Source organism: Megachile rotundata, chromosome 5 (genome assembly GCF_050947335.1).
Source record: "Megachile rotundata isolate GNS110a chromosome 5, iyMegRotu1, whole genome shotgun sequence".
NCBI classification, from domain to species: domain Eukaryota; kingdom Metazoa; phylum Arthropoda; class Insecta; order Hymenoptera; family Megachilidae; genus Megachile; species Megachile rotundata.
In genome coordinates this window covers 16,029,981-16,043,649 of record NC_134987.1, presented here as the reverse complement: position 1 = coordinate 16,043,649, position 13,669 = coordinate 16,029,981, and the positions used below count along the sequence as shown (strand labels likewise).

General features: G+C 45.0%; 1 protein-coding gene across 6 annotated transcripts in view; it reads right to left on the bottom strand.

Annotated features, from left to right (window-relative positions):
* The window catches only part of mam (neurogenic protein mastermind), a 220,265-nt gene that overhangs the window by 92,549 nt on the left and 114,047 nt on the right, over positions 1–13,669 (bottom strand). For 2 of the 6 annotated variants that reach the window (XM_076531860.1, XM_076531861.1), the window contains exon 1: positions 547–4,458. The exons of the other annotated variants lie outside the window; for them this stretch is intronic. In XM_076531860.1, coding sequence (XP_076387975.1) covers positions 547–552 — 6 coding nt within the window. In that variant the 5' untranslated portion in view covers positions 553–4,458. Of the gene's footprint in view, positions 1–546; positions 4,459–13,669 lie in introns of those variants that run through there. 6 annotated transcript variants of the gene reach the window in all.

Sequence of the window (13,669 nt, the reverse complement as noted above, 5' to 3'; positions counted from 1 at the left end):
GACCTAAATTAAATGAAGCTGACTTAACATTTAGTTTAATTCAACTTAACATAGCCTGTTCTAGCTGAACAGATTTAAACAATAAAATCTAACCTTTTCTATAATTAGCTCCGTTTGAAATGAAGTTGCATTGCATATCAGGTTGAGACAAAGATAAATAGATGCAAATGAAAATTACTGTTCATCGAGCAGTCATAACGTCTCGACAACGTTATCGATACGACGTGAAATATCGAAAAGATATCAACGCGTCTAAACTAGAGCAAGTATCTTAGTTCTCCGAGCGTTAAAAACAAGCAACGTCGAAGGGTGCCAATAAAAGCTTGGTCGTGCCTGAATTTCATTATCAAGCTGACCTTCGGACGATAACGGAAAAAAGCGATCGTTAAAAAAGGTAAGCAGACGAGCAAAAACGCGAAATAACCCGAGCAACGTAGAAAACATCGAGCGCGGCTCGAAGTTACGGCCTACGAGCGGCACCGCAAGAAGAAAACAAACGATGACACTTATCGTGACAGATAAGAATATTATTTTTCAGGGACGTACCATCATTCCAGGCAGTGTAATGGAGCACTCGCGGCGCGACAGCGAGAGAATTTCCACGTTATAGGGGGGCCACCCGGGCCTGTCGTGGCCCTGGTCGGTGGAGGCCCACCATGCCCCTCTGACGATCTCTTCTTCCTTCCCGTCACTAGAATATCCTCACGCTAACGGCACACTACGGACTCGAACTCCGTGAAATTACAGATCCATGTTTCACAGGCGTCGAAGATTCCTCTCAACGGAACTTGAAGGTCATTTTCCGAACGCGCCAACGCAACCGGCTTACTTTCCCTTTCGTCCTCACTTCCGCACTTTTCTGGAGGCGCTCGAATCGCGGCGTATCCGCGAACTTTCTTTCGCGCGCGACCACGCAACGAGATCGTCGCCCCGTGACGACGCATGCAACAACAAGCGACCACGCCACCGAGTTAAATCATCGAACTCTGTCGCGAAATTCTATAATAACGAATGTACACGCACGCACGATGCCCGTTTAACGTAATGCCCTTCCGTTCACATTGACTAGCTATTACCAGCGAAGTCCAAGTTCGTTCGCACGACGGTCTACTCTCTCCTCGCTAGTCCGTCGAACGTCACGTCGCCGCGACGAGAAAAAGACGCCGGGAATAGAATCGACGCTCCCGTGTCCCCCAGCCGGCATATCACCACCGTTTCCCGTTGCTATTGGTGTCCGATCGACGCGAGCGCGCCGCTTGGATCAGCCAGCCGAAATTCTCTGCTCGAAACGAGTTTGCGTGCCGCATATCGTCCAACGGTTCCGTGACCCCCGAACTTTGTCGCCTCTCTCGCTCTCTCTCTCTCGCTCTCTGTCACCGTCGATGCGAGCGACAGATATACGCGCGTATCAACAACGCTCTCGATAACGTTCGCACCGAAAAACACTCGCCGCGCTCGGTTCCTTCGATCGGCCGTCGAGTTGCATCTCAATGTCTCTCGGTGACTCGCGCGCACGTCCTTGATACCGATTCGACGCGTTTTCCGCGAAACTCGAGGCGATTCATCGCGAGAATGATTTTTGCTTCGGCACTTTTTACACAGCACGACGAGGGTGTCGCGCGAAGACGAGCCGCGTCGATTTTCCCTCGTAAATCGTCAACAGGTGGTTCGAGGCCGACTCGAAACGCAGGAGCGTAAGAGGAGCGCGAATCGATCGAGAATTTCGATCGAGAAAATGGAAGATGATCGAGGGGAGAAACGCGCGTAACGAAACAGCTGATCGTGCACCACCGCTCTCTCTCTCTTTCTCTTTCTTTCTGACACTGCAAGGAAAAGGCGTCCGGAATTAAAACTCTCCTTCCAAACAGCGATTTTCTCTTTCGTTTTTTCAGTCTGGTTCCAGCCGAATTTATCTCCAATTTATTTTCGCTCGTGACGAGTCTCGATCGCGTTTACTCGAAAAGCACCCTCCCGTTCGCCGCAACGAAGGACGCACTTCTACTGTCGCGTCTCGCGCGTGTCCACACTGTTCGGTTACGCGTAATCGCGCGTGTGCGTGTGTGCATTACGATAACTCTTATATTCCTGTTGTTTCTCTCGAGCGACCACTATCTTCCCTCTCCGTCTTTCCTCCGCCGCGGAGACCGGACTATTTTTGTTGCAATGGAAGTAACGGCTACCGTAGCACGCGTCAGGCCCCCACCCTTTATCTCGCCGGTTCGCTTTCCTTCCTCCTTCTTACGTTTTTCCCTTCCCACGTTCTTCTGCCGCCGCTGCTGCTCGTTGTCGCCGTCCTCGTTCCTCGTCCTCGTCTTCGTCGCCGTCGTTGTCGTTGTCGTTGTCGCCGTTGGCCCTTTGTTCTCTTTGTTTACGATGCACGGATCGGCCGGCACGTTGCCCCCCTGGCAGCGGACGAGCGCCGGAAAGAGGAGGAAGAGGTGGAAGACGACCGGGTTTTTTCATACGCGAACATCGGCCGCCAACTACACTCGTACGGTTCGCCTTTTCCTTTCTCCCGCCACTCGGGCCCGTTTACGCCGATGGCGTTCGCGAAAATTCACCGCGAACTTTGACCATCCCCATAGGTCCGATACGGAGGTGTCACGCGTCGTCACCTAAGGACCGCGTTCTACTTTCTTCCTGCGATCGCAGGGAATTCTGTGCGTGATCGAGAAGAGGGCCAGAAAGAAAGGCAACGAAACAGAAGGAAGCGACAGAGAAACGAAGAACCGGAGAAACACGCGAAATCGCGAGACAGAGAAACGTACGAGAGAAGAGGAAGAGCAAGGACCTGTGGTGCTCGTCCTATCGAAGTCCGCGAGCGATTGACTCCCGCGCGTCCCGGTCTTGGGACCGTGGCACGCGTGAGGGGAGCACGGGAGGGGATTCCCGCGGGAGGAGAGACACCACGGAACGAGGGGTGATGGGAGGGGGCGCGGAGGACGGGGTCGGGGGACGGGCGGGCGGTGAGCGGGACGCGGGGGACGGAGGGAAGAATCGGAGGCGGTGGCGGTGGCGGTGGCGACGGTCGCGGTAGAACCAGGAGGTAACGCCAAAGAGGGACTGCGGAAAGAGAGGGGCGGAGGGGAGGGAGGACGAAACGTCCAGAGCGGAGGGGGTGGGTATGGCGCGTGCCACTACACGCTAGCAGGTGGAGTGCGCGTGCCCAGAAATCTCTCCGCTCTCTTCCCTCTCCATAGATCGTTCTTTCCTTCGTTCGCTTTTGCTCCCTTCTTCTTCTTCCACTATCTTTATTCCTGCCTGCTTTTCTTCCTTCACTCTGTTTGCTACTCTCCTATCTCTCGTCCCTCGCAAATAAAAGTACACCTTCTTCGGACGTTTGCACGTTCTTCCGGCCACGCTCGTTATTATTCCGTTTCTTGTCGCGGACGTAAGTACCTGTTTCGTGACTAATTTGCCCGCGAGTTGCCGCGGTCCACTTGTTTCGTCCGCTCGCCACGGGAGTAGGGTTACTGGCTCGTGTAGGATAACGTTCTATTTTTTGTCGACCGTCTGCCGAGAAACGATACGGTCCCTCTTCTCGATAAGCTCGATAACTTTTTCGAATTTCATTTGTCCTTGATACGATTTTCTTCCGTGTGCCTCTCGCGGTTGGCAGCGCTTCGGCCACGATTAGGGGACGTCGTAATTTTAACTCGTCGTACGATCCGAAGATCCCTGCATTCATAATATTTACGCTGTGCAGTCAGGTTATTCTCGTAGCCAGATAAGAGTTGCTAACGAAAGTCTCGACTGCGATAACCGTCGAGGGCACGTAGCCAAGTCAGCGTGACAAATTTCGAGTTGTAATATCTACGAACCCCATCGAGTTTGGAACGCCTTTCCCGTCCTTATCGGCGCTTTTCTAATCTAACGAGGAACACTAGTGCTCGTACAAAATTTTATACAAATCCCACGATCGGTTCTATCGTTTAATCGGTTCGTTTCTTTCGAATGCGCGGTTACCGTCGAATGTAACAACACTTAAAAAATTGTTTACTCGTTATCACAATAATACAACGGTTGTACTTTCGTGTTACGGTTCTCCGTCGGCGCTCGTTCGACGACCTAATTTTCGATAAAATTCTACAATTCGTTTCTCGAAGAACGTCACCAACGGAAAAGTTCGCGATAAATGTAATCGGCGAGTCGTACGGTAACCTCCTGTACTTTCGACATCCGTTAGCGGAGCTGTCACGGAGCTGCGCACGTGGTTTGCAGGGAGCGCGAAACAACAACAAACCCCACACGAAGAACCTGACGCCCCGACGAGTCGCCAGCCACTGACTCCTACTCCCGATTCGACTCGACTCGACTCGGCTCGGCTCCGTTCGACTGGCCTCGCCTCGCTTCGCCTCGTCCCACCTCGCCACGCACCATTCCGCTCCGTCTCGTGTCGTCTCGTCCTGTCTCGTATCGTCTCGTGTCGCCTCGTCTCGTCTCGTCTCGTCTCGTCCCAACTCGTCCCGTCCCGTGCCGTGCCGTTCGGCTACGCTAACAGCACGCCACGACCAAGCGCGCACGTAGGCAAACGTTCGGCTGTGCTCGGCTTCAAACCGAGTCGACCCGAGGCGACTCGTCACGACTTCGACTTTGACTGCGATTCGCGTTCCACTCGTTGCGAACGGAGCTTTGCCTGCCTGTTTTACGCCACCGACTACGCATCCTCGGATACGAAAGCGCCGCTTCCAACGGTGACTGTACCGTAACGCGTCTATTATGTATGGTTTCGATAGTTCTACGCGCCGAGCGAGCGTAGCGAAGGGAACGGACCCGATGCATCGTGAACTGTGAGAACAAGGCGGCGTGAGTGACGATCAACCATGGATCTAGGCATATAGAAACAGAGCGTATCCTACGCGGAGTGTCATTCCAGAACGTAGAACTGATTGATCCAAATGAAAAATTTCTAAATTTCAAGATTTTAAATGTGTAAATTTAGAAATTTATAGCTGCCAAATCTTGTAGACCGATCAAATTTGTTAGGGGTCCCCGTATAGAGTCATCCATATATTTCTAGATCTATAAGATCAAAGCATGTACTTTAAGCGTACACGCTATACTTTGAGCGTCTACTAGATGTAGGAAATATATCCTTGTCTCTGGCAAATACCTTGAGCCCCCAGTTTGTCGAAACGATTGAAAATTACTTCGAGACATAGAAAGCATTCGCATCGTGAACGATAGAGTCGCGAGCGCGACTTAAGCGGCTGCCGTGCAGCTGGCAGCGAAGCTTTTACACAGGCGCATTCGCATCCGTGCTCCCAACCTCCACCAACACTTTGCCGTTGCGTCATCACGATTTCACGGTGTGCCGGGATTCGACGAGAACAGAGCGCGCGCGAGCGCGCAAACGGGACCACTGCGAGTGCGACGCATCTCTATCGCTCCGCTTATACTTATTACAAATCCGCCAGTGATACTCAACCCACGTAAATCGCCTGTTAACGCGACGCCTTCGCGATAAGCGATTTTTATTACGGTTTGCAAGACGCTTTGTTACTTCCAAAATCTTGTACAGCGATACACTCCTGATACATCGATGAATCGCGACATAATAGCGAAGTGTCATTTTTATACTCTGTTCCTTTTAAAATGCACAGTGGATCGCAAGAATGACCTATTGCAAAATTGTAGTTGGGAATGTAGATAGTTCGGAACTTTCCCTGAAGGTCCATAAATTCCATAATTCCAAAGTTTTAAAGTTCACGGTTTCGGATCTTGTAAAGCTCTATTGTACGCATCTTGCATACTGCGCATGCGTCGCACTGATTTATCCCGATTCAGACTTCTGCGCATGCGCGTATTGAAATGTTAGAGAGATTTCCAGGAACTTAGAATTTAACTCGGACATTGATAGTCCTTCAAGCTCTAATGAAAGATTACTCGTTTATTGTTGAAAAGATAATCTAGAAAATTTCTGTCACGTATATAAGAATTATCGCTGTTACATCGACTGCTCGAACTAAATACGATGATTAAGGATCAGCGCTCAGTACAACGTTACTTGCTAATGTTGAACGCGATATGTATCTTCGAAACGAGAAACAATATTAACAACGTGGATGTCGCGTGCAGATATTGCACGAATATCACGACAGACCAAGGGTACAACGTTTGTAATTAAACGTCCGACACGGTATCATAAAGACGGGCCGAGTATCGTGCGAGCATCACCCGCGCAATTGATGGCCGTCCGCTGTACATTCTTTGCATACTGGACACCGCGTGTCGCGTTTCAATTAATACTGCCTGTAGCGTTGCTGGCAATTTTCAGGATAAACGGTCCAACTGCTATGCTCTATGACCAAGTCGATCTACAGATACGAACTTTCTACGCAGGAACCGTTCGCTCGTATGAGAAACTTGCTGCGAGATATTAGACCCTAATAACTACTGTTACTTGGGGTACGATGGCTATCTGGGACCTCAAACTGCCTCAAGCGATATAAAATTCATTTAATATTATAAATTTATCTATTACTTCCAGTTTCAGATTGAAAAATTTTTTAATTTACTGAGATATCAATTTTTATGTTTTCAAGCGTTTAAAATTGCAAGGAAATATTTTAAATGTTTTTAGATTTCAGAGTACAGTATCGTATATTTTCTTTTGCCATATTTGCTGTATGTCATAGTTGCTCTATTTCGTAAGTCAGAAGTTTAAGTTTGAAGTTTTCTGATAAATACAACCAATAATTGATAGACACTACAGATAACAATTGATAACTATTAGTAATCCGAGGTGAAGAGCGATAAGGAACAAAGCTGCGTATCAAACGAATACGTGACGGCGGTCAAAGCGTTAAGAATAAATTTTGTAACATTCTACGTTCTCTAATTACTTAACGAACTCATTGACGTACGTGATTATCTTTCTCAAACAAGCGACTCAAATGACGAATTTTCTTCGAATTGTTTAGTAATCTTGATTTCTATTTGAGAAGCTATAAACTTGAACGGTGACATAATCTGGTACCGACAGTGCTAGCATGCAATCCGTCATCGATCGTCGTAATTCGAAAACTTCGAACAAAATTGAGGTACAATAAAGATAAGCGAGATACAAAGAAACAATTTATACGACTGGATGACGTGTCCAAGAGTATTTTCATCGAATGCACGGAGCATAGAATTACACCTGTTGTAAACATAACGGAAACTGCTTTGAAATGATTAAACCATTGCGTGCTGCTTCACTTTATTAATTGTTCGCGCGGCAACGTAATCGCTCAATTGTTCAAAACATTCAATGCAAGTGGTATCGGGTACATTATGTAATGAGCGATTTTAATATTGGTAATTCGTACAAGTTTGGTTCATGCTTTGGATTAAGGATGTCTTCGTCGAGTTAACAATTTACTTACTGAAGATCAATTTAATTAAATGTTGAAAATGATGGTTTGTACACTTTGGTGTATTAGGTGATGTGCAATACGCGTAGAAATACAATTCGTGGCGACATAATGATTAAGAATTTATGTGGGGTACAATGCTGCAGCACGTAACGACACAGAGGCGATACAACGCATGGGAGTACGGAGTGGTATTACTTACACATATGAGAGTAGGTGTTGATAGGTGTCGAAGATCTCTATGTGAACAAAATCACTGTAACTCTAGATAGATCCCTAAGTGTCTCTATATCTTTAGATTTCTTACATTCTTGGATACCTATATCCCTACATTGTTGCACCCCTACATCCTTAACTCTACATATTCTTATGTTACTGAACCCTTGATTCCCAAATATTTTTATACCTCCACACATCCCAACATCTCCATATCCTTACCATTGCCTAATACTTAGAGATCAGTAATTAAAAACGATCAAACCGGTTAACTATCCAATAATATCAAACTCGAAAACCTTATGGCAGTCCACGTAATTTTCACCAAACGTAACAGCTGGCGTCAAAAAGTCTATTAACAGACTACCATCCGAATCTCGAAGTTACAGGCTCGACGTCGCGATGAAAAATCGCGAGGAACAAAGGCCCGAAGTCCTCCGTTTCTGCGCATATTTTTAGGTTAGACTATTTTCGAAAATGTATGAAAGAAAAGAGACGGTAGAGTATGGAGAAAGGGAGAGCGGTAGAGAATACCGATCGTGCTCACTTCTTTTATCTTTTACTTTCGCGGTATATGCTGGCTCGTTTTCACCCACAGCCACGCGAAAGAAGCCAGCGCCGGCATTATCCGCACAATGCACACACAGAAGAAAGGATTCCGCGAGAGGAACAAGAGAGAAAGAGAGAGAACAGGGATGGCCGAGGGGGAAGATCGAAAGAGAGAGAGAGACGGACAGAGGCAGAGGTCGATGCCGCCTCCTACTGATTTGCGAGAACACTCTCTCTCTTTTTCTTTCTCTCTTTCTCTCCCTTTCTGATCCTTTCTCTCCCTCGCGATTCACCTTCTCCTGCTTTTTCTCTCCTCGCTACTTGTCACCCTGCCAGTCCCTCCTGTTTCTGGGTTTGCTGTTCATCGGAATGCGAGAGTACTCTCTCGACCTCTCTTCCTTGACGGTACACAACCGACTGATTTTCTGTCCCATTGCTTCTGTCGCCCATTTATTCTGCACAATTATTGGCTAGTATGCTTTGTTGGCTTCCCGTTCAAACGTTTCACGGCAATTTCGCGGTTATGCTACTTTGTTTTAGAATTTTCTGAACCGCTGACTGATCGAGATCTTAATTTTGCCCTTTCGCTGTGTCATCGGTTTTAATCGCATTTTTTAGTAAACTAGAAGACCGTGTTACACATACCTGTTCCTAGGTTTCTAGATTCCTATCTCGAGATCTCTAAACTCACAAATCGCTGCATTCACAAAATCTTGTATCTTTAGATCTCATCTTTGTACTTCCAGTTGAAATAATCCGAGTTTGAGTTCGTGCGCTCAACTTTAATATCGAGTGAAAGACTGAAGTTTCGACTAGTTTGAGTTCACTCGGATTTAACCGAACTAGTCGAATAGATTCGAGATAAACTCGAGTTTTAATTCCAGACTAATACCGTAAATTAAGTCTCAATTTCGAGGAGTTCCAATAGTTCTTTGATTTAAACAAAATATGAAGTTAAATTCAAGTTACAGAATTGATATCCCAGAATCCACGTAGTACTCGAAACGGGACTCGAACAATTCGTGGATTGCATACAATTTTGATGTGTAATACATTTTTTGATTAAGCAGTAATAGCTGCCCGCTTTAAATAAAATGTCTGTTAACCAGTTGACTGCGTTTGACGTGTACACATGTCCGAAACTTCATTTCGGCGAAGTTGACGTTAACGAATCGTTAATTTTTTATCAAATAAAATGCAAGCCTCGTTTTGTTTCACTTTTTCCATCAAGTTTATAATAGGATCATTTGTTCACTCTTCGACGTATGCTCGTCACTGTAACAAATTTCTCAAACAAAATGCCGCAGTTTACGGTTTAACGACGTCTAAAAAGCAATTGATAAATAAAACGTTGACAAATAAACGTTCGCAGGCTCTGTCATATATCATTTTTTCATGAAGGAAGGAATCTCGTCAACGAAATCGTAGGAACGCAACCCTTTCTCGCGAGGAAGATCAGAGCCAAAGGGTCAAATGAACGCGGTTCAGAAAGGCAGCAAAGAGGAAGCGAAATAACGCGAAACATTTTTACATCTCCGTGGCAAGGGCATTCGCGCTAACGAGCCAACCGTTCCATACAGTTCGTCGCGAGAAGGCTCTTAAGCTTGACAAATTTCAATTACTCGCGCACCACCGTCCCGTGTTCGCTCGCTGGCCAGCTCGATTTATCTCGAGGTGTGCGCGTAATCGCGCGATTTCAGCGAAACCTGTCGTCAGCGAATTCCTTTCGCGAACAAAGAGTCGTATCGTTCGTCGCTCGACTCGCTAACGCGACGAGAAAAGCGCCGCGAGATCGCTGCACGAGCGAGTTGTCAAAAAAGAAGCCAAAGCCAAAACGAGTTCAGTCAAAAGATTCGTTCCGCGATTCCTTCGCGAGCCATCTACTAAAGTCACGTGTATTTAATATGGCGCATCCAGTGAAAGCGATTATGACGAGGAACGTGTGAACATCGCCATTTTTTAGTTTGGGAAAGAAATTTTATCTTGCTTCAAATTTTTCTACTCTTTTGTAAATTCTTTAAGTTCAGTTCTTAAAATAATAGTCTTTTGACTAGACTTTATGAAGTCTTTTGAAGATCCAACGATACAACATTTCCGAAATATCAGATCCTCAAATCAGAACATTCTCAAACACCTGAACTTCTACACCAAATAATCAAATTTCTAAATCTCTAAATTGAAACGCTACAAAATTATGAAATTACCAAATACCTAAACCTCCAAATGGTCCACATGTTTCAATTCCTCAGATAATCAAATTTGTAAGTTTCCAAAGTCTCAAGGTCCTAAATCTCAACATTCCCAAGTACCTGAACCTCAAATCTCCAAATCACCAAACTTCTAAATTTCCAAATTCTAAATTCCCAAATTGTCAAATAGCTAAACACCAAAAATCCTATAATTCAAATACTGAAATCCTAAATTGTCCAAATCTCTAAACTTCCAAATTTCCAAATCCTACATTCCCAATTTCTCAAATACCTAAACAGCAAAAATCCTATAACTCTCAAACACTGAAATTCTAAATTGTCCAAATCTCTAAACTTCCAAACTTGCATATTCCCGAATCCCAAAGTTGCTGACTTCTGAGATAGGGCCCTGGAGTTACGTGACACTATAACGAGATGCTACAGTAAGTCTCCTATGTACAAGGAGGCATCGTGCTTAATTTAAACGATGCGAGTAGATTTTTTCCGAGGGGAAAGTAGAGGTTTCGCGAAATAATATAGTGAAAGATGAAGTCTAAAGAGGTGATCGCGTGCGGCACAATCTAAATTAGGTATCCTCGCGATCGTTCCACTAACCGCGACCAGGGGGTGACGTTTATTTATCTCGTAACAGAGAATCACCGTTTAATAATCGTTCCTGTGGATCGGCCTTATATCATGGAAGCACGAAATTTCAAGTTAATTGGCAGGCTCGATCGCGATTCAATGTCGGATCCACCAACGATCTGACTCGTCGTCCTTTATGACGAGCCTTTGGTTAATTACACACCGTGCTCGAATATTAATGAGAATCACTGGTGAGGAATGACATCTACCGCCTACTTGTTTTCATTAGAGCCTTAGAAGCGTGCACGGACCGACAGCGTGTTTGCACAAGCATGGCGCGAGAGAGCCACTCGGTATCGTGCATCCACGTAATTGAATCACGCTCGTCACCGGCTAAACAGATCCGTTCCTAGTAAATGAGATTCCATGGAAATAAGCGACCAACTTTGACCGTGAACGGTCGCGAAGATTCTCCGTCGATATCGCGATAAAAACGGAGACTTATCTGCGTAAATTCATTTTTGTCGCATAAAAGTTCAAGGCTTCGTTTGGCAATATAGAGAGAGTCTACTGTATCTTTATATCGCTCACAAATTTACCTTACCGAATCTTCTTTAGGTCCAGAAAATTTGCAAACTTACCTGGAACAAAAGATAAAGTTTCTATTAGTATAATTACAATAATGTCTTAAGTAATTGATACGTATCTATTCGAAATAATTTCAAATATGAAATGTTGCTCTCAGCGAGCAGGCTACATCAGTACGGCGAACTAGCATTCTCGTTATCAACGCTTTTTATGCCGGTTTGATAACAAAACTGCAGAAATACTTACGTCAGCGCGGTGCACGACGCCAATGACGAACTCGCTTAATACAAAGTCGATATCTTGTTCAAGTGCAATGTCACGACGGTTTCATTCGCGTCGATACCAATAGATCTTGTGAAACGTACTCGATCAATCCGGTTTCATTTCCGTCGAGCAAATAAGGTTACCACTGGTATTTTAGGACTGTGTCGAAACTTTTGGACTTCATTTTAGGAATTTAGGATTTGAGACATTGATACATGAGATCTTCAGAAATTTAGCTGTGACCTTGGACTTCATTTTAGGAATTAAGAATTTGAAACATTGATACATGAGATCTTCAGAACTTTAGGTGTGACCTTGGACTTCATTTTAGAAATTAAGAATTTGAAACATTGATACATGAGTATCAGTGTGACCTTGTAACTTTAAAACATTAGTAGTAGACTTTGAGACTTCAACCTTTCGACATTTAGACTTCTTAAACATTTAGAAATGTCTGAACCTCGTTGCGACTTTGAAATTTGAGACTTTCGGGACTCCAAAATGCAGAGACCTCGAAAATGGAGAAGTTCGAAACTCCTAGCGTGCTCCGAAAAAATCAACAAGTTCAGGAAGACATCTGTTCGATCGGCAACGTCGAGCAACGGCACAGGGGTCGTTCCTCGACCAACGACCCGATAGGTCGGTTCGATTTATCGACGACGAAAGGATGAATCGATGAGGCGGGGGGATGCGTAAACGAGCAGGAGGGTGACGCTTGCATAAAGTGGTGGAAAATTCGGGTTGAAACCTGTGAAAGCGGGGAAAGAAGATCAATAAAGTGGTATGCCATACTGTCGGTGCCGGTGGTGTGCTGTGTAGTAGCGGCTGGCTGGCTGGCTGGCTGGTGTGTATTATTAAGCGGAGGTGTGGAAGCAGCGCGAGCACGTGCGGAACAGACGAGAGGGCAGATAAAGAGGGACGGATGGAATGACGATAGACGAGGGAGGAACAGGAGAATACCGCAAGGGATGAACGGCGATAAAGTAGGGTACACGGCGAGAGAGGAAGAAATTGTGTAAAGAGGGAAGAAGAGGAGAAAAGAGACCGAGAGAAAATATGGAACAACCCTGATGAAACGTGAGAAGCATCAGGAATCTTTCGAAACGATTCACGTTAACCCTTTACCGTGACGTACACCTACTTATGAACTTATCTCCTTTGCAATTCAAATTATCGACACATAGCTATTTTTATATTCAGATCAGTTGTCCTAAAATTCATTGTTTAGTGAACAATATACTTCATTCAGAACTTTATCAATTTTTTTTTAGACAGGAAATGAAGCTAACGTTGTGGCAAAGTCTACCCCTAAAGAATGTCGCGTGTGGAACGTTTCCCTACATGAATCTTAATATCATCAGACCATAATCTTCATAGACAGACATACTTACATTTTTATAATAAAAAAATTGATTATTAATATTGAATGGTACTAAGTCATTTAGTTGTCCTCCATTACTGATCTTTAAAAATAAGATGAGTAACTGTATAGTAACATTGCTCATTGAAGTTACAAACCGCATGTCAAAATGTCAAAAGAGCTCTGTATAAACACGGAAAAATCGGAGAAGACGAACGTGAGAGCAAATGCTGGCGAAGTGGCCGATTTAGTGGAGCGAGAAGACGAAAAGTGAGCATCGTGTGCCATACCCGCGTCGGCTGTAACACGGTCTAGTTAGCAGACCGCTGTTTTCTGCATGGTTTACACGTGGAATGAACGGTGCAACGGGAAGAGGTGAATTAGAAATTTGTTCTACATACTTATGCCGGTATAAAGCCGATCAACAGGGAGCTGATCTTTCGTTTCAATTAAAAAGAGAATGAAATTCTTTGATTTTAAGAACTGATTTTTCTTGTAACACATGAAAATTTGACCCGGGAAATTTTTTTGTAAAAGAAAGATATGGTTCGATGATCCAATTC